This window comes from Scardinius erythrophthalmus (genome assembly GCF_964197995.2).
Source record: "Scardinius erythrophthalmus genome assembly, chromosome: 2".
Lineage (NCBI taxonomy): Eukaryota > Metazoa > Chordata > Actinopteri > Cypriniformes > Leuciscidae > Scardinius > Scardinius erythrophthalmus.
Window position 1 is genome coordinate 29,977,646 of NC_138222.1, and position 24,854 is coordinate 30,002,499.

A 24,854-nucleotide genomic window follows, 5' to 3' on the forward strand; every position below is an offset into this window, starting at 1 on the left:
AATACTATGTAGTAATAAATAAATATAGTAATATATATACTATAATATTATATAGTATAATAGTAAATATAGTGATTTATATTGCATTAGATTTATTAGGTGGGTAGAGGAATATATATTTAATGCTTGTTATGAAATTATGTCAGTTTCTTTGTAAAGGTGCGTATAGTTTTTAACTTGTGTTTAGGCATTTTTTATGCAGTGGGAGTGAGTAGCCTGTGGTTAACAAGTCTCACTGTCAGAATATTTTCATTTAAGCATAACAATTATAAATAAAATAATTATTATTTCTCACCAACAGCTATAAGTTTGTATAAATAATTTATTTGTTCCAATGAAAATAGTTGTACACAGCTGTAAATTATCAAGTTTTTATTTATTATGGTTTTATATATTTGCATACTGTTGGGTACCACATTTCCAAGTAAATACCACACTTCTTTAGGGTTACTTTAGCTTATTTATTGAAACTGTTATGTTTCAATAAATAAGATAAACCCCCAAACCAACCCACCGGCCCACCTCAACTTTTCGATTTGATAATGCGGCCCTCAAATGAAACTAATTGAATAGCCCTGCTGTACGGTTTCTTCCAAAATTTTGCCATCAGTTTCTTTGAAATCAGACATAGTAACTACTTTCTCAGGTGGTCTGATCTGTCTGACCTCAGTGCAACTCAAGGATGTGCTGATCACCTTTCTGATATTATTGATTTTCTCAGAGAAGAAAGAAGCAAACTCACTGCACTTGTTGTCTGAGAGCATTTCACTGGGAATCTGGCTTTGGGGGGTTGTCAGTCTCTCTACAGTAGCAAAAAGAGTGCGTGTGTTGTTTAAATTACTGTTTATAATATTTGAGAAGAAAGTCTGTCTAGCTTTGCCTAGTTCCATATTGAAAGCATGAAGGCTGTATTTGTAGATGTTATAATGGACTACAAGTTTTGTCTTCCGCCACATGCGCTCTGCTTTTCTGCATTGTCTTTTCATATTTTGCACTGCTGTTGAGTTTCTCCAAGGTGATTTTTGTCTGTCACTCCTCTTCCTGACTTTCACAGGAGCAATATAATCAATTACACTTTTAACTTTTGAGTTAAACGAATCAAGGAGAAAATCAGTCCGCAGATATGCTTGGTGTTAAGGATATAGCCTTCATAAATAGTACATATGGAGGATTTTTCCCTTCAGCAGGGAAATTAAAAATGCAGAGCAATGAACACATCATAAATACCAGACTGACTTCTTCCAAAGGGGGCATTTAAAAAATGAAATTGCACATTTGTTCATTGTATAATTTATATGTTGACCATTTACCTCACTCAGACTTACATCCACCACCCCCCAACACACACACACACACACACACACACACAAACCTGTTTCCATAACTGTATTTATTTTTATTTATTTATTTTTTTACTGGGGAGACTGACTCTCATGCAATCCTATTTGCCCATAATGTCCTTTGTATTACATTATCTGAAACATCATGTACATTTCTGCTTTAATACCACTATGAGATCATACATGCAACACATGCGCATGCAGTGGCTTAACATCCCATTCTGATATACAGTATGTCTTTTCTACGCCTCATTTCATCACCTTGAAAAATATGGAGAAATTCATTTAGCTCTCAGTGGTTTAATTAAAAGAAGAAAGTAAAGCTAAGGATTTGTGAGCGGTCAGACCTAGTGAGCATGTAATGTGGTGAGCTGGCGTTGTGGGCCATAGCGCTTCATGCCTCAAGCCCTCCTCTAATCCTAATAACGTCCGCAGGCAACAACTTTAGTGTTGCGTGTGTTACGTCAACCTTCCGGTTTTCTTCAGCCTTCAAGCATATGTATATGTGCCTTTTTTTCCGATGCCAAAATATGAGTATTTATATGAAAAATGTTTGTTTGTACTGTGTGCAATCATACAGAACGGTTTATCAAACATAGACATTTGTATGAAAAATAGGGATTTGTATGCATTGATATGACATGGTCTATATGATTATCTTGCTTTGGCAGAATGAAATTGCTTTTGGGTCCCTTACTCACACTGCTTGGTTATTTCTGTGTCAAGAGAGACTTAGACAGTCCTGCAGCAGAGTGCTTTAAATATCAATGTTTTCTTGCACAAACACTGTTACTCACATACATCAGCCATCCAACCATCCTTGAGTGTTTAGCTCTCAATGTCCTCTTTCTATTAAAGGTGCTCTAAGCGATGTCACACATTTTTTAGGCTGAAACATATTTTGTCACATCCAGCAAACATCTCCTCACTATCCGCTAGCTGCCTGTTCCCTGAACACACTGTAAAAAAACTGTGTCTCTGTAGACACCCCAGGCTCCACAAACGACAACAAAAACAAACTGGCCCAACCTGCACAACGAAACATAAACAGTGTTCCAGCCATAGACTGTAAAAAATATGGACAAAGCGTCTGTGACGTCACCCATAGACTTTCTGAAGAACGGGTTTGAAGCCGTTTATGGGGGGTATGGGCGGCGCCATCTTGGAAAATCTTGGGAAATCCTAACCCCGCCCACCTTCTAACGCAGCGCGCGTCACTCAGTTCGCCTGCTACTCCGGTTATCTCTGTGTATATTTCAGGCAACGCAATATGTTATAAAACACCATACTAACTCTTTTCGTTTTCATTTAAAGAAATCTTAAACATTATAGCCACACAAATGTGGTTCAGGCAACGCATATTGATTATATTCAACTGCACATAACGTTTGCCTATTTATGAAAAAAAAAATATATATATATATAAAACACAAACCTGCCTCTTTTCATTTTAAATATAATATAAAAATATTAAACATTTTATGGTCCAGGCAATATGTGCATTTGTACTAAACAACAGATTTTGCAGTAAACAACATTACATATCATCTTCGTTGTATTAAAATTTAAAATGACAAAAACTCAACCCAGTCTCTTTTTGTTAAATTTCAGTTTTATCAATGTTAGCCATTATAAAAGTATAGGTAAAAGGTATAAGAAGCTATACAAATAAAGCAAACAATTCAGTCAAACATACAAAGTCAGCACGAGTCTAACCATACATCGGTAAAGTTAAATAGCTTATAAAGTTATGAAACTTCCCCTCAGCCAAAACGATTGCCCAGGGAAAAAAATATAGATTCACGAGACCAAAAATCGCCCATTAGATATACACAAGATGAATTATATCTCATGTTTAACCACTACAGAGACGCCAGAGTCTGCGGCATTGGCGGCAAACCTCAGAACGTCAAGCCGATGTAAGACTGTTCCAGGCGGGGTTCATCGCGCCGAGCACCCGGTCATCGCTGGATCAACTGGATAAAATTTTCATAAATCTTTAAATAAACCACAGATTTGAGCTTTAAACAACTACATTCTCGCCTGAAAAACTCTTAAAACTACATTTCATGATACAGAAACAGTAGTATTATATGTCAACTGTATTAAAAAATGGCGCTTCTTATGTTGTCATTCTCCGTGGCGCTGCCTTGTCAGCTGTCAATCAAGCTGTCAATCAAAGTTAACCACGCCCTTATTGTCATATATTTTATATCTAAATACGATCTAAACTAACGAGTTAGAAAAAAATTCACCCCCCTCAGAGTTGTCAGGCACTCGGAACCTATCGAAAAATACAATAAAAGTCCATGGGACCAACTTGTAAAAACATGAATTTATGCTGTGAAAACGGACATTTTAACATGGGGGCTATGGACATTTGCTCCCTTTTGGGACCTGCCCCTAGCGGATTTTCGATGTATTGCAGTTTTTCGCACTTCCGGGTAGGCTTCATTTCTCAGATCAGAATGTTGCCGCTTGGTTCCAGCCAATAACCGACAAGAATGATTTGGGGGTGGGGGTTGGGGGGATTAGTGGAGTGGAGGAGAGAGAAGCATGAAGAGGGAAGTTAGCTAGAAGAGAGACTAGCTAGACAACGACAACGACTAACGTTAGAATTATATTCTCTTGAATTTTGATATGGCTGACACACGATCAAAGAGACAACGTTCCGATGAACAAGTAGTAAAGAAGAGGGAAAAGTATAAAGAATGCGCAAAGTCCAGTATGTACTTCGGAAAAGCCTTTTTCAGGAATCAATACTGATGTTTGACAATACTTTGAACGTCAACAAGTGACATCACCTTAGCTCTATCCAGCCTGAAAAAAATTAGTTTTCTGTCATGATTCGAGTGTTTAGAAACAAAATTTATGACACAGTTGTTGTCAAATTGCATTGGTGATTTCAAATATGAAATTTAATCGTAAGCTTGGCAAACAGTTTTGGAGAATTTGATGTTTCCCCATTCAAAGAGATAGGAGCTGCACTTGCATGTCCGAGAGGCGTTTCAAAGATGGCCGCTGAGTGAAATGACTTGAAAAGGAACTTTGAGTACTACAATAACGAACATAAACAACTGTTTGCCTACCATTCTCGCTCTGTCTGCACAGCTTACGGGAAACGCGCTGATGATGTCTGCATGAACAGGCTGCGCAAACACACATTGACTGATAGGGAACACATGGCATAATTTCATTCAGACCGAATTATTTATGGTTCTACACCTTTCACAGACGATATATATTTATAAAAATACATTTAGACCTCTTAACATAGTAATTGCTGTCAGGATATGAGGAGACTTTCAACCAGCATGTCAAAATATGTTTCTGTAGACAATCACCTATTGCACCTTTAATGAGAAATTAGACAAATACTGGTTAAGAAAATGTTGTTGTTGTTGTTGTTGTTGTTTTTTGCAATGAAGTGCTTATCAACAATAGCATAGACTATATGCTTTATTAAAATACTATTTCTGATATGCAGATACATGCCTGCTGTATATTCCAGCACAGTGCACATCACTCCAATGAGGGCTGGACCTCAGGATTTAAGGAGCAACATGTAGATTGTCAGGAAGGAGGTTTAATGGTGGATTTGTAAATGGATGGCAGGGGGGAGATTATTGTAGGTCTTTCACAGGCTAACCAATGGAATCCTCATACTGTTTTTGCTGGCAGGAAATGAGCAAAAGGGAAGGGGTAAAACGGACCAGAGGGAGTAAGAGGATTGTGTTTAGCCATCATGGCTGATATTAATGCCAGGATTCACTCGAGGAGATAAATTGGTCTGATTTAGTACATCAAGCAGAACAGAGCTGAGTCTTTTTTCACAATGTAGGAAGAAGTTTTTAAAGCGTTTTACTGTTTCTCTGGCATTCTCCATCGCTGACAAGCACATACTCTTATATTTAGGTATTGCTCACATTGACCCCAGTGAATTTCATGGGACAGAGGCCAATTCATTCAGTTCATTTCTGCTTTTGAAAGATCTGTGACCCTGCTGATGTTTATCAAAGGCTGTTGTTTCTTTAGGGAATTAAAAGGCTGTCAAACTGCTTTCTTGCTGTTTTTATGCTATTTGACATTTTTGTTCACAAAACAACTGCTTGCGAGAAATGCCCCAAAGAACCTCAAAAATGTGTGATCAGCAAACATTTTGCTTTTTCATCGTTCTGCTCCTTTGCTCAGTCTTTTCTCAGACCAGCTTCGATATTCTCTTTTGCTCCAGTGGGACTATCTTTTTCATTGATTCTGTTTCAGAATTTGATCTCACATTGAATTGCCCACTCAAAGCACCACTTCATCCATCCCTAAAACCCTGCCGACTGACTCTTACCAAAACCAAATCGCAGGGCTTATGCATTACTCAATCCTCAGCCTAAACGGGAGTCACCTGTCATAGTCTTCATGAAACTTTAGCTTAAAAGGGTATTGTTGCCTTGACAGAGTTACTTTATTGTATTGATTCGGATGGTTGAGATTTTGTCTTATTGCAACCAGATTGGCTCCTCTGTCTTGCTGGATGTGTGTCTTGGGAGAGCATTAGGTGACCCAGGCTAGAAATTTGTCCAAATCCAGCACACTGTGAGGCTGACAGTAATCAATGGGCCAACATTAGAAATGTAATATCTGTGCCATTATCATGGAAAGTTTTCTCTGCGGTGTCCATTACTCTTCCATCCCGCACGTGTAGTCGAAAATGACTATCTGACACGCTATATGAAATCTTTGAGACAGATTCCTGTAAACGTTGGCATCGTATGAGAATGGATCTAAAAAAAAAAAAAAAAAAAAAACTCACTACACTTTTATTTTTGATATTTTTAAGTTTTATGAAGAGTCATCCAAATGTGTTATCCCATCCTCGCTTCAGATAAAGACTGTACTATTTTCCTATAATTGTTTTAATTATGTATGAGCCAGCCGGTCACCCACAGTTTTTTAAGCATGTTGAAATGACGTGACCTGTAGTGCTTCACTAAACATCAAAGGGTATCTTCATCCTTCATGCCGTCTTTGTAGATACGCTAGTAGTGTAGTGTTGTTTGGTGATTTGAAGAGTGAAAATTGACTCTATAGACACTTCTTATTGTGCTTTACTAAAGGAGATACTGAGAGAATCCGCATCTGTAAGGCCTATGAAGCAAAAAAGGTCTGAAGCCAGAAAGAAACAAAAAATTAGCGTGAACATCAGAACGGCATGCACAAGGTGGAAAGATTTGATAACAGAGACAATCCTGAGTTGTGATGCACAAGTTGCTTTTAATTTTGATGGACAGGTAAAGGAATTAAATTTGTTAGTATCTAAAATTCACTAGTATCAGTGTGCTTTATTTAAAGACATTCATGCTGATACATGTCTTTAGATGGCAGTACTGTGTCGAACACCATTGTGGTATAGGTATCTAAAGTACATGAAGAATAGCAATGATAGCTAGCTAATGACCTACAAAATGCACCTTTAATCCATCTCAGATCAAACACTGCGTCTTCATCTTCAGAAAAAAATCTTTGCACTGTGTTCTAACGAGGTGGGACGTGATAAACATTTCTTTAATGTAAATGTTGTCCTAACCTGGACAGTGTCAATTTTGGCTACATAGCATGACAATACAGAAATATAAACCCAAAATTTGACAAAATGTCCAGGTGAAAACAGACTTAAACAATCCACTGTGAAATACAATTGCACTGAAATCTTCATATCTGTACATTAAACATCAAATATTATCTGATTGGCTGTTATTGCGCCAAGTAGCAGTTGCATGTTCGGTGTGAACAGACAATTGGTGGAATCGCTAGACTAGATATGGCAGTGATCATCAGGCAAACCGTGTAGTTTGACGGTCAGTGCTATGAACATATCCTCAGCCTGTCTTCTGCTATGTTGTTTTATTAAACATTAGAATAGTTTTGATTAGGGCACAATGTAATTAGAGTCCTTGTGATGCATTGGATTGCTTTGTTGGGCTCATTGACCTGCCTGACTGTCTGTCTGTCTTTCGTCTGTAATAAGTGCACAGAGGCCGTCAACCCATGTCATTTTCTTTTCAAATGGGCAATTATAACTGCAGCTATGTGTGAGACAGCGAAGAGAGAAAGAAAACAAAGACAGAAAGAAGACAGACGTACAAAGGAAGGATGGCGATAGACCCATGCATTTTTCAAAGACTATGATTAGACTTGCCAAAGAGGAACTGAAGCAGAGGATCTGAGGACACAGCAGTGCTTGGGTGGCAAACCACAAGAAAGCAATTTGTCATTGATGTTTCTGAGAAGATGATGCTGTTTGTGGGCTGAATTTGAGAGTGTGCGCAACAGGTGGGGCTGATCTGTCAGAAAGCAGAACAAGAGAGCTGTTGATTACTGTTTGAGTCATGCCAATACGTATGCATATGAAGTGTATCTTTCATATGGAAATTTTTGATGGCAAAAGGATGCACAACATCAGACTGGTATTGTATGGTCGAGTGTGGTTCCTGTTTTACTGATTTGTGGGGGATGATGTTTGGGAAGTTCCCGTGATGAGAAAAGCTTTTGCTGGAAGTCTGGTAGAATACATTTACATGATTTAAAGTTCAAAAAACACATCGTTTTTCACATACTATACATTGCTGCAGCACCTCTTTTCACACTCTGCCTGTTCCTGTCACGCTCTCTTTTGGTTCCTGTCTCTTTAAAGCCCCCCTTCCAAAACATCCAGTCTACTCTGATTGTGACGCAGGTTGTGATTTGTCAACCATTTAGAGTGTGTTGGAAGTGTATCATGTCATGTATAGGTATGAAACAACTGGTCTTTTCAGTCTTTTTCGTTACATTTACTCACATTTTCACAGAAGTACTGGGATAAAAGTTTATAGTTTGGATATAAACATGTATATGCAATGTTATAAATAAAGTGGCGGTACTCACCAAAGGGGGCGGGGCTTTGTTTTTTTATGGGGTGATTGGTTGTTTCCCTCTGTAGTTTTGGTTTAAACATTGGGTGGTTGGAGTGTGAACTGTTTAACAGGGTCCCGGGGTCCCTCATGAGATCTATTTATTTGTTTGTTTGTTTGTTTGTTTGTTTGTTTTTTTGCAAAATGGTCCAAACATGCAAATTTGTTGAGAACATAGCTGCAATAAAGTAGCCTATAGTTATGCAAAGTGCAATGGGAAGTCAAACTATCTGTACTTAAAATGTTCTTATACTGAACATGTTCATTTCCTGTCATCTCTTGGAATATCTGAAAGCAGGTTTTTCCTAATATCTGTCATTATTAGCAGAACACAATTTACACATGGGGAAACTTGTTTTAGTCAATAATTCAAGAAGGTCCATATTTTAAAGCTCTTTCTAACTTGTGCTCTGCCTTAAAAGTAGCATCTTGTAATTGTTTAATTATAACATTTGTTACAATAAGGATTCAATTACATGTAAGACTCTTGATGGCTCCTTATTGATATGCGTATGCCAGTGTTAACTTTTTTCTTTCTTTTTTTATCTATTGCATTTGTTATGCAAAATAGCAACCTATTAAGAAACTATTGCTAACAACATGTAATATACATCTTTAGAGAAAAAAAATCTATTCCCTTAAAGGGGTGGTTGTTTATCATTTAAATTTTCTAATTTTAGTTAGTGTGTAATGTTGCTGTTTGAGCATAAACAACATCTGCAAAGTTACAACGCTCAATGATCAAAGCAAGGGGAGATATTTTAATTTAAAGAAATTGCTTTAAGGACTACAACAAACGGCTGGTAGGGACTACACCGCATTCCTCCCGGCTTAGTGACATCACAAACCCTAAAATGTACATACATTTCTGTACACATCATTCAATGTACACATCATTTTTTACTTTCTCTGAAGCGTTTTACTACATTCTCAATAGAATTCAAATGGGTTGCACATTTTATCATCATCGTCGCGATAGGAACGGCTTGTGCAAATTTTAGCACTCTTTTGGAGCTCGCACCACTCATGCAAAATTAAACGATTGAGCTTCAGTCACAGTCATATTGCACAAACAGGTATATTACACACTATAGGAAAGGTAAAATAGTAAAAAAGCACAATATGTGCCTTTTAATTAAGATTTGAAGAATGCCATAATGTAGATGTAAACATACCAAATGCTGTTTCTGCCACAGAAAACAACAAATATACCTCACAGTTCTGACTTCATATCTCACAATTCAGACTTTTTTCTTTGCTTTTTGAGTTGCAAAATAAAAAAAACTTTTTTCTCGGAATACTAAGTTTGCATATCTCTTTTGTTTTTCGCCACAGAATGAAAATAAATAATAATAATTAAAAGTAATTGTGACTTTTTATCTCACAATTTAGACTTTTCTTCTCAGAATTACAACTTTATTTTTAACTTTACAAGTTACAAGCTCAGAATTGTGAGGGGAAAAAAATGAAAATTGTGAGATATAAAGTTGCAATAACCATCTTTATTTTTTTTTAATTCCATGGCTGAAATAAGCTTCCTTTGTCATGTGTTCATTGAATACATTTTTAAATAGTTTAAGATAATGTATAAGGAAAATGCAAGGATAATAATTAATGGTAGGATAATGAGGCATGGTCTTTGAAGTTTGACTGAAGGGATGCAGGCATTGGTCAGTGAAGCATTCCTCACTTGACGTCTGGCTCCTAAAGACTGTATTTGACAGGTTGCATCATTCAGCAAGATGAGGTGGGAGTGGGATTCAAAGTTCTGAGAAAAATCATGACCATTGGTTGTGATTCCTGACCAATGCAGCACAAATACAGGGTTGAAACCTAAGTTAGGGATATGAGTTTGTATAACTGTCTTACATGGGTCTTTAGTCTAGACTTAATTGGATAGTTCATCCAATTCAGGGCTCTGTAAGATCACAATGTATGATGACTACAAAGCTTTTTGTCTTTGTACATTTCTATCTTTTTAGTCCAGATCAGTCCAGTAGCATGTATACAAAACCTGAAACTCATACTGTTTTTAATAAGAGCTTTTGATTTTCTGTTTGCATACCATAGATGCCAGTGCCCGGCTCAGTTTGAGGGACCCGAGTGCCAGCAGACAAAACACAGTTTCCATGGAAACGGCTATGCTTGGTTTCCCCCTATAAGGCCATGCTTCGAGAGCCACCTCTCGCTGGAGTTCATCACAGAGGTGGCAGATGGCTTGCTGCTCTACAGTGGACCCCTCTCTCAGCTTCAGCCGTGGGAGCCAGAGGACTTCATGGCCATAGGTAACCTACACACAGTCGAGCCTCAGGTCGAGAGGCGAGGAACTGCTTCAGTGTCTACATCATTCTTTCATATCACAAGCTGAACCTCTGGCATGTCTTCACTCATCTCCCAGTAGGGCTACACATAGAGAGAGGAGAATGAAAAAAGGGTGATAATATGTTTATTTTAGACAGAAAGAGATGAAGAGACTCCTTCGCGTCTCTCCAGCAGGATTTACTGTTTCTAATAAAAAAAAGTTTTATTGCTGTAACATTTTCTTACTCAGGGGAGATCTGCTATCATCTAACAACCAGAGATAAAAAAAATACCACATTATTTCTGTTTGTTTGCGTATGTGTGTCATAAATTCCGCAGCATTGCCGTGTGTGCAGCCGTGTAGTGGCTCATTAGGGGTTAACGAAGGCACTCATTATATCAGTAAAGGCTTATTTGTCATTCATCTGGGAGAATGATTACAATGGGGTATACACATTTAGAGCTTTAATGAACTCACAGATCTGCCTACGTGCCGAGCATACGTTCATATAAGAGCAGTCTGCTCTTCATCAGTTTACTGGTGTGTTGGCGAATGTGGATAAGTAGCAGATAAGGCAGTGTGTGAGTGGAATCAACGCAGGGTGAGATGCTGAACATATGGAGAAAATGAGAGAGGGATGCATGGCAGACAGCCTATCTGAGGTGAGAAAGAGCGAGTGACAGGAAGTGAAAGATGAAGATTAAGTGAAGTGTGTAACTGTGGACAGGGTTTCCAGCAACAAAGAGTGGTGAAGTGGTGGAGATCTGTCTGAGCTTCAGTTTCAGGTCAGTATCAGGGTGAGAGCGATAGTCAAATACTTTTCTTTTTCTAAATGGTCCTGTGCTTGTGTTGGAACTGCTGCTTGCCTGGTGAGGGATCTCTGAATATCTGTGATAATGGACTCCTGATCCCATTGACTAGAAAGACGAATGATAACATGTGTTACTCTTGGGGGTTGCGCAGACTAGTCGACTTTAATTTTCTGCCATGGCGCTTTAAGCTTGGCGTCGACTAACTGATCATGGCCTATAGAGGGCGCCACGGGATAAGAAATCTTTGAATTCCACTTTTACACTCCTGTTCCAACCATAGACAGTAAAAGAAATGGACACAGCGACCCCATTGAATTCAACGGAGACAAAGTGAAGCCAATTAGAAAATCTTACTTCCTGGGGGTCCAGCGTACTGCGCAGACTCAAACTGAGCTCGACGACGTAGATGTGACGTGAGCAAACCGTCTGTCTTCTAGTAGCTGTGCCAAGATCAATCTGAATCATTACCTTCCGAAACTCGCAGAGACGGAGAGCGTGAGTAGGAGCTGTCCATGAGCTTGGAGCTAGAGAAACTTTTTGTAGGTGTTCTGATTAATTACTTTGTCATTTTGCCTCGACGTCCCCCCGATTGCCCGCGAGCTTCTCCTCCTGTCCATACGGTAATCTCTCTACTGTGCGACAGAGAGTCGCGTGGCTGTGACGCAATCGTTAGCCTACTTTTACAAAAACTGCTTCTACAGGGCCATAACGTAAGATACAAGGTAATGGAGCATTTTATACATTGTCATGTTTCTTTAGAAATAAATAATGGACAAATGGAGTCTTTAAACGCCTCAGATGTGAAGTTATTCGCTGTCAAAGTGACGCCAAAATGAATGGGAGTCAATGGGATGCTAACTGGAGGTGGGGTTCCGTTAGCCAATGGCGGCGTCCGGGGGTACTTCAAAATAATACAAATCCCTGCACCCTTGGTTCCAACAGTTAAAATGACAAAATAGATGCATACTACGAGAACGCTGCACAAGATGTGTTTGATTATGCCATCTGGTGCTCAAAATTGATTTAAACAGTGCACGTTTTAAACAGCTTATTGTACGCATAAGTTAATCACCGTTCTAAACTAATGCGCTGCTGCATTTTAACACACACACACACACACACACACACACACACACATATATAGACAGTAGCTCGCACATCATGTGCAGATCACGTGCACAGAAACATTCAGTGGTGTAGAAATGTATTATCAACACTGTTATGGGATTTATCAATAAAATAGCTTAGAAACTGAAATTTTCTAGCATATATTTCTTAGTAACTAAAACCCACAGATTCAGCATTAGTAGAGAGACGCTGCAAGGTAGAATTAATTCACACGCAATCGCTCTCTCACTAATGCATTCATATAAATGTAATCTTTGCTACTTTATCTGTATCTGATTTAGAACGAGCAGAAATCTGTGAGAAATATAACAACCCAAAGACAAATTAACTGTTCAAAATAAGCTGTTATGTAGGAGCAATAGTTTTTGGTTCCTAGTTAGCATGTTTTTAGGGGCACCTCAGATGCTATTTCTTCACATCTTCTGCTTTCGAAATGTACGGATTAAAACTGGGCACTGGCTTCAGAACCAGCACTAGAAAAGGGGTGGAAGAGAAGAGTGGTTGGATAGGTCTGGTGATGACATGCAGCAATCAGAAAGAAGAGAAATGGAAACAGAGAAAGAGTCTAGTAGAGAGACAGCGAGGAAAGAGAGCCAGATTAAATAGATAAAAGAGTTTCAGATTTGAAGGAACTGCTGAGGAGGAACAGTAAGTGGCGCAGCTCAGACATGATTTAAGCCGAGAAAGAAGTTCATGTCTGGGTGAGAGACGAAAATGGTGTGTGAACAGGAAGGTGGAATAAAGAAAGAAAGCGGGCGATGAATAATGATGAATGGCAGTGCGGAGGACAGCAGAACAAGTGTAGCCACAGTGTGAGTCTCTATACATAACTCTCTCTCTCTCCAGTCCTCCTTGCCTTCACTCTATCAGACCTTATTACTTACTGCTGTTCTTCACTGTGGCCTATTAAACCTTATCATTGGCCTGTTGCCTGCCAGTTTTACGCCTCTGCTCTTCTTATTAAAGACACTCATGACACTGATACTACAATGCAGTTGCATAGTGCAAACACACCCGGAGCCTCCCACACACATCCCTGTGTGCAGCAGATCATTTGTGTGTGTCTGTGTGAGTATTAGTACTTCTGAGTTGTTTACGAATAGATTATGAATCGGTTGGTTGGCTGGAAAGCAACTCGCAACCTTTGCAACATGTCCAAGTTCAAGAAGTTAGTATTTGTTTGGCTTTGATTGGTTTGAGGTGAGCTGAACATTGCGGCTGGTCAGTAAACATTTCCAGCCGGCAGTTTAGCTGTAAGAGTTTTGGCTTTAAATTAAAATTGGCATGAAATGTATTTCTTTTTATATTGATATTCTAAATACATTTGTGAGTAAACGTGTGTTTTCCTTTTAAGCCATATGTAAATTAAGGCACGTGTATATATGGGTGATTCACTCATCAGTTGAAGCGCTTGGGGCATAGCTGCGCACTTTATAAAACAAGCACCAAGCATGAAATCCACACGTGGCATCTGTATTAAAGAGAAACCGTCTTTCTTCACCTCTAGCATGAATTACTTCTCATTACAACCCAGATTAATTTTCTCTAGACGACCTCTGACCTCCTCCTCAATTTATTTTCATTGGTGGAAATGGGCACAGATACGTGCTTGAAGTTTTTGTCACAATGGCCTTATTGGTGGTTACAGTCTCTTTTCAAGGTTAGACAAAGATTTGATGGGTGAGCATGTCGAATCAATAGACAAATTAGACTGACAAATCTAATTTATTTGATTAAGGACACTTATTGAATGATAAGAAGCCTCATGAGGTAATTTATCCATGACTGAAAAGACTTCTGGCTGTAGATGATGTCCAGGGACATTGAGAAACATACCTTTTGTGAATAGATGGTGTACTTGATTAAATTCTTAGTCTTGTCAAGGATGTAAAGGTAATAGTTCCTGTAGAATTTATTCATATATTATGCACTTTTATCCAAAGCGGTTTCTTATGTTGGTTATAGATAAGCTTAAAATGTGTACATATACATGCACATATTTATATATAAAATATATTATAGCCCTCATTCAATATTAATATAGGAGTTTATATACAGTATATTAAATCCTATATTAATATTGAATGAGGTCTATATGACCACCTTTTTGAATAAAATATACATTTTCACTTTGGTTAAAGGGATACTTCTAAGGTTGCCAACCGTTCCGTGTAATACGGAATCGTCCCGTATTTGACACATAAAAGTCTTGTTCCGTATTGAACTGATACGTAACGCACTTTGTTCTGTATTTTTGAGAATCAATTCAGTGCAAATCCATGACAGACACATAGCTTCTAATATATGTCAGACTATGAACAAAGACAATTGTAGGCTATGATAAGAAAAAAACAAACAGACGGTGCGGTAGATATTAATTTCTCCCCCTGTTTCTCTATGATCAGCGTAGCGTTTTTAACATCTTGGAACATCATCAGAGAATGCCCTTTTAATTGGTCGTTTCAGTCATTGTGAGTCACGTATCGTAGCAACGATGACGACAAGTGACAACAGCGGGAAATGTAAAAATGACTACCTCCGAGTCCGAGCAGCCGGCGAAAAAGAAAAGAGCAAAAAAAATACATACGGTGTTGTATTGCTTGAATGCAGTATTGAGTGCAATATTTTATATTTTCTTTATTAGCTGTTCTTTTTTATGTATTATTGTTTTGTACTGGAAAGAAAGTTAACTACAATGGAAGTATAATTATATAAAGATATTTGCACTACACTTCCTTAAAATGTTGTCTAATTAAATTAAAAATATTATTTTTTGCACTGGAAAGAACATTCTAGAAGTCTAATTCTATTGCATAAGTTCACACAAGGCTACAGAAAACTGTTGTGTTTATTTTTCTTCAAATGCAGTCTAAGCCGATGAGTTTTGAATGATATATTTTGTATAAGTTAAAAATAAAACGTATTATAAGCTAAACAAATCCTTTGTTCACTGTTGGCAAAATGACCATGATAGCCTTTATATTTCACATCTATGTGATTCAGTGTTGTATACTGATTAGGCCTACTTTGCTATTCTATAAATATATAGGCCTAATAAGTTGTAGGCCTATTATAATATGCTATAATGTATAAAATATATTTATCTAAATATCAATTAGTTTCCACAATATTCACCAGAAGTCATCATTTCAGGGGTTATTGTTCAAAATTTTCTTCCATGGGGGCATGTCATACACACCCATCCTTAAAATAGGTCATTTATGTAGAAGAACTGTGAAATTATTTTTGAATTTGGAGCTTTCTAGACTGAGAAAAGCCAAAAAATGTATTTTTGGCTCATGTGGATGAAAGACAACAACTCCCAGATGCACTTGCTTCGCTGCCCTACGAGGCCACTCCCAAGCCACGCCTACCGGTAAGAGAGCGCAGTTGAAAACAACAAGAATAGGCTACTAGTGAGTCTCCGTGACGAGTTTGCCCGGGATTTCGAGATCGCGCAAAATGTCGGGATTCGGCTTTTGCGTTCTACAGTCGCCATTCATCATGTTTACTGTGGTGAGCAGGACGAGGCTGACGGCCGCGGGAGAACGGCGCGAGGCCGGTGGCGTGATTACTGAGATGCACCGGTCTCGTGTCTCTCACGGATGAGCGGGAATTTTCTTAGCAATGTTAAAACGCACATCAACCGATCACTTGTTTAGCGTTCATGTAAACACTACATTCAGATTTACCAATCGGAATGAATTCAGTTCGATTGAAACAAAAGGTGTGCATGTAAACAATGAATGGCGACTGCAGAAAGCAATAGCCGAATCCCGGACATTTTGAACGATCTCGACGGCCGGACATGTCCAGGAAAAAGAGGATGGTAACCCCTACTACTCAGCTTTCTCCTACTAACGTTACTCACCTTTCCCCACAGAACAAGAGCCTATTAGTTTACCTTCCAATGAAAGACGGCTGACACTGTGTACATTCTGTGAGTGAGATCCCACCCTCTATGGGCGGGCTGAAAACATGCGGAACAACGCCATCTACTGGCTGTAGTCTTTAGCCTCTGGCCAAAAAATCCTCCGATGACGCAAAATGACGATTTGTGCGTCATCAGAGGATTTTTTCCAGACAAAAAATACATAAATCTCTCCTCTCAGGGGGATATGAGGGTGGAAAGCACGGTAATTCGAAAATACTACAGGTTTTCTACTAATACAAAGCTTAATGCTAAATCCTGAAGTATCCCTTTAAGAAAGAAAGAACAACATTTTTCAGAATTTATAATAGAAATGTTTCTTGAGTAATGGCTGCTGGAAATTCAGCTTTGCCATCGCAGGAATATATATATTTTTTTTAATACATATATTAGGGCTGCACGAATAATCGCAATTTACATGAAATCGCACTTAAACCGATTTGGCTTATCGCGATTATGAAATCGCAAAGGCTGTTATTTTGTATTTATTTATTTTTTATTTTTTGTGCGCAGCTTGTCATTAATGTACGGCTCTGTAAACGCTGCTCCATCTGAAAGCACATTTTGAGTCACTTATAACGTGCATTTGAAAAAGCAACACGCGACAATCATCTTTCCAAACATGAGAAGCATTTATGAACCTTCATAACGACAGTTGAGCATCCTTCTGTAAGATGATGTGGCTTCTTACACCGAATAAGACAGTCGTGTGTTTATTAGTCATTTTTAATCAAAGCGTCTCAATCTGCTCAATGGCATTCAGAAGGAGCAGCATTTACTACCGATCAGCCGTTCTGCACTGACAAGCTGCGCGTAAAATAATCCCAGCCTTTGCCAAATTGCGTGCGGTTTCATTTTGATTAATCGTGCAGTCCTAATAAAAAAAAAAAAAAAAATATATATATATATATATATATATATATATATAGTATAGTATAGTATATACTTCTTACAAAAACATTATAACGTAAAACCTTTCAACAGTACTATGCACTGTATGTAGATGTATGTCTGTGTGCGTGTGTGAGTGCGCGTGTGTGTGTGTGTGTGTGTGTGTGTGTGTGTGTGTGTGTGTGTGTGTGTGTGTGTGTGTGTGTGTGTGTGTGTGTGTGTGTGTAAAATCAATATTTATCAATATCTGCGAGAATCCATGAAAGGTTGATAATATGAAATAAAACCTTTGTTTTAGCCTATTTTTATTATCAGTCAATGAAAATGCCGTAAAAATGTTTCAGGAATTGTGAAGTGTTTATGAAAGTGTTTGTGAGCTTTTACACACACACACACACACACACACACACACACACACACACACACACACACACACACACACACACGGGGAGCGTCTGGCAGATGAAAGTGAGCACAGAGATACAGTTACACCCAGAGTGTGATGTGTGCATTATGGTCAATTTGCAGAAACCTGCTTCACAGTGAACCCTCTCAGACTCATCATGCCACAGCAGCTATCAAATATCCCTTTCAACTTACAGTATTCCAGCTCATTTCCTGAGCCGCTGATGTGAGGGCTACTGGGTGGGGTTTTCAGGGTTCATAAGCCATCGGCCCTCCTGCTCGTCCCTTAGGACCCGCAAAGAGAAGCCATTTCTTATGCTTAAAGTGGAAATGCATTTGAGGGGGATCCGAGGGGAGGAGGTTGGTCTCCCTTCATCTTCCCTCCTGCTGACAGAGGGATTAATGTGCAGTGATGTTGCAGGGAGACCAGTATGAATTAGGGATGAGGAGCAGAGAGCACAGACGACCCCCTGTGACTGCCGAGGGATCGTTTCTGAGAGCAAAAACATTTTGCAGCCTAATTACATATACAGATTGTTTTCCCTGTATATGACATTTACATATGTAACACTGAAAGTGCTGGCCAGCCAGTGGTCCAGATCAAACCATGTGCCCCCTCACCCTGTTTTCTCTCTTCCTCTCTCTCTCTCTCTTCCTGGTTTTCATCTGTATATTAAGACTGTGACACACCAAGCCGGTGGTCGGTTATCAGCCAACCCTGGGACAATGTAGAGTGTCTATTAGCTCAGTTTTTGTGGCGTGTTCCGCATTATCGGCACAAGTCACACTCCGTCCGTGAAAGAGAGAACTCTGATTGGCTGTTTAGCTTTATAGCAAACCATTCCAAGTGAAAAAAAGTGAAAGTGATGAAAGTGAGCAAACAATGAAGTCAAGAGGGGTACACAGAGTTAGTTGGTCGTTACAGTGTATTCGAGCACAACTTTTTGGCCCAGACGCATGGGACGAGAGCCAACAACATAGTCAGCTTTCATTACCACTAGCTCTTTGATGATGGTTTGGTGTGTCATGGCCTTTAGAAACTTCCAATAGTCACCTACTCTTTCCGTCTGTCTTACAGAGACACATTCATTACTTCCCCTCGTTTCAGTCCTTTCAAATCAATACCAACTCTAGACTTGTACCTTTTCCATCTCTCATTTTCACTGCTGTTGCCCTTCCTTTCTCAATCCTACTTCATCTGCACTCTACCTAAAATGTCATGTCAGCCAGAGAAGACATGGTCTTGCTCTCAGTCGGCAGCGCTTCATGTCTGGGGCAGGATTGGTGACAGAATCAGTGTAGGGGAGCAGTTGTCTGTTCTCAGGGGCTTCCCTCTAAAAAGGGCTTCTCAGCCCAGATTACAGCAGCACTGCTCTGCACCCAGCATGTTCACTGTTATCTCCAGCTCAACACTCCGATACTATCGGGAGTTAGCCTGGAGACACCAGAGAAAAAGGTTGAGAGAGAATTCAATGAGACCATTGGAAACCGCCAAGATAGAAACAGTTTAAAAAAAGTTTATTTCATTCAGTTGTGTAAATCATGAGTTAATAAAGAACTTTTTGGGGGGGTTTATAATTTCTATTTGGAAATATTTAAAGTATTATGGCGAGCTAACAGGGAAACTAAACAGGGAAAGTTTGTAACACTTTCCATGTGCTTTTATTGTTCACACAAAGTGCACAACATGACAGTGCATAGATTGATATTTGTTACAATTGAGATTATTTCACTCAAGCACAAACAAACTCACTGTCATGCATTCAAAGTCGTAAGCCTGTGTTTTATGTCCTTGTTCATTTGTTATTTCCTGTTTGTGTACCTTTTTGAATTCAAACGCTTAAAATTAAATGGTGACAAAGTAAATATTGTTGTGAACATGTAAATTTGATTATCACAATAAATGTATTCCATTTATAAAGCATTAATTTACACCATTTAAAGATAAGTAGTAGATTTTAAAACTAATTTGAAGAATTGATTAATTAAATGAGGGAATGTTATAACAAAGTTTGAGAGAGAAAACCAAATTTTAATGAAAGTTAAGTTTAAACAAAATCAGGGGTTATCTAATTTTATCTGCACTAATAGGTTATACACCAAAAAGTCTTGTTCACCATATAAAACAGGAGCCAACCAGAGTAATACATACTAAACCAACACCTGCAAAGTACCGAGAAATTGTATTAAACAGTACTTCTGAGCTATTATTTCTATTATTGCTCTATTTGTCTCACAGCATGTGCTTACCAAACTCCCCCCCTCAACCGCAAGAGTGAAGCAAAGTCCCTCAGCACTCATGAGCCGCTTGAATGGGTTAAACCATGTAGGGGATGATGATGGAAGACATTCACTTGCTGAAACACTCTGTGCAAGAAATAATAGGAGAAATAGAGTGACAGCGAGAATAAGCACAGATGGACGACATAAATCAGCCAGTTTTAATGACGGTGTGAGGGAATTAGCCCGGACAATATGTCTGGAGAGTCAATCATTTGATTTCAGCTAATGAAGTGGGTGCATGTGTTTTGAGAAGTGTCTAGGGTTGCTTAATTGCAGTTCATCTTATACATTATCCTCTCATACAGTAAAAAAAGAACACTGTAACCAACGAAAGTTCAGTTTCATGGTCTGCAGATGGTGAGAGCAAGACAGTGCAACATAGCCGAGCTGAGAGGAAGTGCATGTTATTTACAGGAATGAAAAGAGTGCATCACAGGGAGAACTCAAGAGGATGACAAATAAGAAAATAGAGGGTGAATTGAAAGACACTGGGAAAGCGGGTTGGTGAGACAAACGACAGACAGACATATCGGCCAAAATAGGCACGGCGGGCTTATTTAACAGCAAAGATCCTGCTGATAAATGTGAAATTAGTTGAAGGCATTTCTGCCTGTATGCTCAGACTCTGTCAGAAGATACGATGCTTAGGGGAGTCTTCCTGGCTTCATTAATTTTTAATTTGCCAATCGACTAACTCAGACAAAAAGAAGAACTTTCCGTAATATGTTTTTCCTATTATGCCAGAGGATAATATAATCGTAATTGCGGCAGGCTCTGCAGCGCTTACTTGACCCTGTAATGTGAAACAAAGCGCGAGTTTATGTGATACATTTGTCAGTCAAAAGCCTGCTGCTAGTTGAACTTAAAACACTTTTACTTGGTAGTTTTTAGGCAGTGTGTGTGTGTTCAATGTTGAGTTTTTATAACCATCCTCCACCCCTTTGTAGTTAGCTGTATCTGGGTTTTAACAGTTCAACTAAGTTGCTCTCTCTCTCTCTCTCTCTCTCTCTCTCTCTCTCTCTCTCTCTCTCTCTCTCTCTCTCTCTCTCTCTCTCTCTCTCTCTCTCTCTCTCTCTCTCTCTCTCTCTCTCTCTCTCTCTCTCTCTCTCTCTCTCTCTGTCTGTTTCTGTTCTTCTCTCTCAGAACTGATCGACGGCACCCCCACCCTGAAAATTAACCACGGCTCGGGTACATTGGTCCTGCAGTTGCCGGGCAACGTGAATGTAGCGGACAGACGGTGGCACAGACTGGACGTGAGGAGCAACAGCAAAGTAAGCATTCACCGATAGCAAGCGACTGACTGCCGTGTTTAATCGAGCGGCGGCCCGTCTCTCCTCGGCAGCTTCTTCCAATAATACACCTCAGTACTTCTGTACAAGACGTCAAAGTCTTACTATCTGGTCTGAAACCATCTTCACAGCCCGAGAGGGACAGATGAACGTCTCGGTTACGGATGTAACCCTCGTTCCCTGAGTAGGGAACGGAGACGTTACGTCGGATGACGACGATTGGGGTTTCGCTTAGAAAGCCTCTCACCTTCGAGTATATAAAACGAGCCAATGGCAATGAAATGCCATGGGTCTGCGGAATTTGCATAGCGTATCTCCGCCCACCGCAGGGGGTATATAAGGAAGTACGCTGCAATATGCAGATATGTCTTCGCTGAGGAGCCGAGACTGAACTCAGGCGTTTTTCAGCGATACAGCGGAAGTGGCAGGAAGACGTAACGTCTCCGTTCCCTACTCAGGGAACGAGGGTTACATCCGTAACCGAGACGTTCCCTTTCGTGGTCACTCCGAGTTACGTCGGATGACGACGATTGGGGTTCCAGTCTAATCACGCCACCTCGGCTGTCATCCAGTGCCCTGCGTAAGTCTGAGCTCCCTGTTGTGAGAATAGCACGAACGAAGGAGTCCTACTTAACACAGGAATACCAAGGTACACTGGGAAGCATATCTCAGGAGAAATATGCAATTATGCCCAACCATTAAGGGGGGGACTTGAGAGACACATATGACCCAGAGGGATGCATATGGGGTATCACTGAGGTGTCCAGCCGCAGGTGGAATATTTAAACCCCAGGGGTGGCAAGGTGGCTTGCCAAGGTAAAGACACACGCTCAAAAGAGACTTATAGTGGAATACACATGTGGGGGTCGCCCAAAGGGGGGACCATGCACATGGAGGCACCTAGTCAAGCGCAAGAGCTGTGTTATGGCAGATTGGCATAACTCAGGCGTTGACGTAACCAGTGCTGGAGGAACTCAGAGCTTATCAGACTCACCTGAGAAGATGATCGCACGTATCCCGTCCGTGGAGAGGAATGGCGAGCAAGCGAAGACACCTGAGCAGAATCTAGTACCGGCTGGTTGAAGCGAGTACATGAGAAGAAACTGGCTCTACTCGGAGATTATAGAATCTCTCGAATGTGTTGGGTGTCGCCCAGCCTGCAGCTCTACAAATGTCTGTTAGCGAGGTGCCATGCGCTAGAGCCCAAGAAGAAGCCACACTACGAGTGGAGTGGGCTTTCACACCAAGGGGGCATTAACGACCTTGCTGCTGGTATGCCAAAGCAATGGTATCCACTATCCAGTGAGATAACCTTTGCTTTGAGAGAGCCTTTCCCTTCAGCTTCCCACCATAACAGACAAAGAGCTGGTCTGAGGTCCTGAAACACCACGTTCTGTCTACGTAAGCACGAAGGGCACGTACTGGACAGAGCAGTGCCAAGGCTGGGTCTGCCTCCTCCAAGGGCAGCGCTTGCAGGTTCACTACCTGTTCTCGAAAGGGTGTGGTAGGAACCTTGGGCACGTATCCAAGCCGGGGTCTCAGGATCACGTGAGAGTTAGCCGGCCCGAATTCCAGGCACGCTTCGTCAACCGAAAATGCCTGCAGGTCCCCTACCCTCTTGCTGGAGGCCAATGCAACCAGGAGCGCTGTCTACATAGACAGGAACTTAAGCTCCACTGATTGCAAAGGCTCAAATGGAGCACTCTGCAGGGCAGTTAGAACCACTGAGAGGTCCCAAGAGGGTACGAGGGGAGGACGAGGAGGATTTAGTCTCCTCGCTCCCCTCAGGAACCTGACGATCAGATCGTGCTTCCCCAAAGACTTACCATCGACTGCTTCGTGATGTGCGGCAATGGCGGCAACATACACTTTCAGGGTGGAGGGAGACAGCCTTCGCTCCAACCCTTCTTGCAGGAAGGAAAGCACGACACTGATCGGGCATTTCCTGGGTTCTTGATGTTTAGAAGAACACCAGTTGACGAAGAGGTTCCACTTCAACGCATAGGCATGTCTCGTGGACGATGCTCTAGCGGAAGTGATGGTAGCCACCACCGCAGGTGGTAGGGTACTCAAACCTGCCTCGTCCCGTCCAGGAGCCACACGTGGAGGTTCCAAAGATCGGGACGAGGGTGCCATAAGGTGCCCCGTCCCTGAGAAAGGAGGTCCTTCCTCAGAGGAATTTGCCAGGGAGGTGCTGTCGCGAGGAGTACTAGTTCGGAGAACCAGGTCCGGTTGTGCCAATACGGGGCAACCAAAATGACCTGCTCCTCGTCCTCCCTGATCTTGCGCAAGGTCTGCGCAAGGAGGCTCACTGGGGGAAACGCATACTTGCGTAGGCCCCGCGGCCAGCTGTGCGCCAGTGCATCCGTGCCGAGCGTGCCCTCGGTCAGGGAATAAAACAGGTCGCAATGGGACGAGTCGTGGGAGGCAAACAGGTCTACCTGTGCGTCGCCGAACTGATCCCAAATCAGCTGGACCGTCTGGGGATGGAGCCGCCATTCTCCAGCGAGAGGCCGAACTCGAGACAGCTCGTCGGCCGCCTGGTTCAGGTGTCCCGGGATATAAATGGCTCGAAGCGACCTCAGATGCTTCTGACTCCATATGAGGAGGTGGCGAGCGAGTTGCGACATACGGCGGGAGCGTAGACCACCTTGTTGGTTGATGTACGCTACTGTTGCGGTATTGTCTGATCGGACTAGTACGTGCTGACCCCTGAGCAGCGCATGGAAGCGGTGCAGGGCGAGACGTACAGCCAGCAACTCGAGACAATTGACATGCCAAAGGCGCTGGGGTCCTGTCCAGGAGCCCGCGGCAGCATGACCATTGCACATGGCGCCCCAGCCCGTGGTGGAGGCATCTGTTGATACAACAACATGCCGGGAAACTCGCTCTAAGGGCACTCCGGCCCGTAGAAAATTGAGGTTCGTCCACGGGGTGAAGGTCTGACGGCAGGCTGGAGTCACTGGGACTTGGAGCGTGCCGTGTTGCCATGCCCACCTCAGGACTCGATCGCGAAGCCAAAGCTGAAGCGGTCTCATATGAAGCAATCCCAGCGGCGTTGCTGCGGCTGCGGATGCCATATGCCCCAGGAGCCTCTGAAATAGTTTCAGTGGAACCGCACTCTTGCCCTCGAATTGGCGAAGACAAGTCAGCAGTGACTACGCGCGCTCGCTCATAAGCTGCGCGCACATGGCGACCGAGTCGATCTCCATACCGAGAAAAGAGATCCTCTGCACGGGGCAGAGTTTGCTCTTCTCCCAGTTGACCCGAAGGCCCAGACGAGCTAAGTGCCGGAGCACTAGGTCCCTGTGTTCGCAAACCTGGCCTCGAGAGTGAGCTAGGATTAGCCAGTCGTCGAGATAGTTCAGGATGCGAACCCCGTGTTCCCGGAGGGGAACAAGGGCTGCCTCGACGACCTTCGTAAAGACGCGAGGAGACAGGGCTAGCCCGAAAGGGAGAACCGCGTACTGGTATGCCTGCCCCTTGAAAGCAAACCGTAGAAACGGTCTGTGTCGAGGTAAAATGGAGACAT

The 24,854-nt window shown here is 41.3% G+C and overlaps 1 protein-coding gene across 1 annotated transcript in view; it reads left to right on the forward strand.

Moving 5' to 3' along the window:
• The window catches only part of LOC308707040 (neural-cadherin), a gene marked incomplete at both ends in the record, with an annotated part of 259,279 nt that overhangs the window by 205,012 nt on the left and 29,413 nt on the right, over window positions 1–24,854 (forward strand). The window contains 2 exons of the mRNA XM_081393095.1: window positions 10,352–10,566; window positions 21,177–21,304. Coding sequence (XP_081249221.1) covers window positions 10,352–10,566; window positions 21,177–21,304 — 343 coding nt within the window. The remainder of the gene's footprint in view (window positions 1–10,351; window positions 10,567–21,176; window positions 21,305–24,854) is intronic.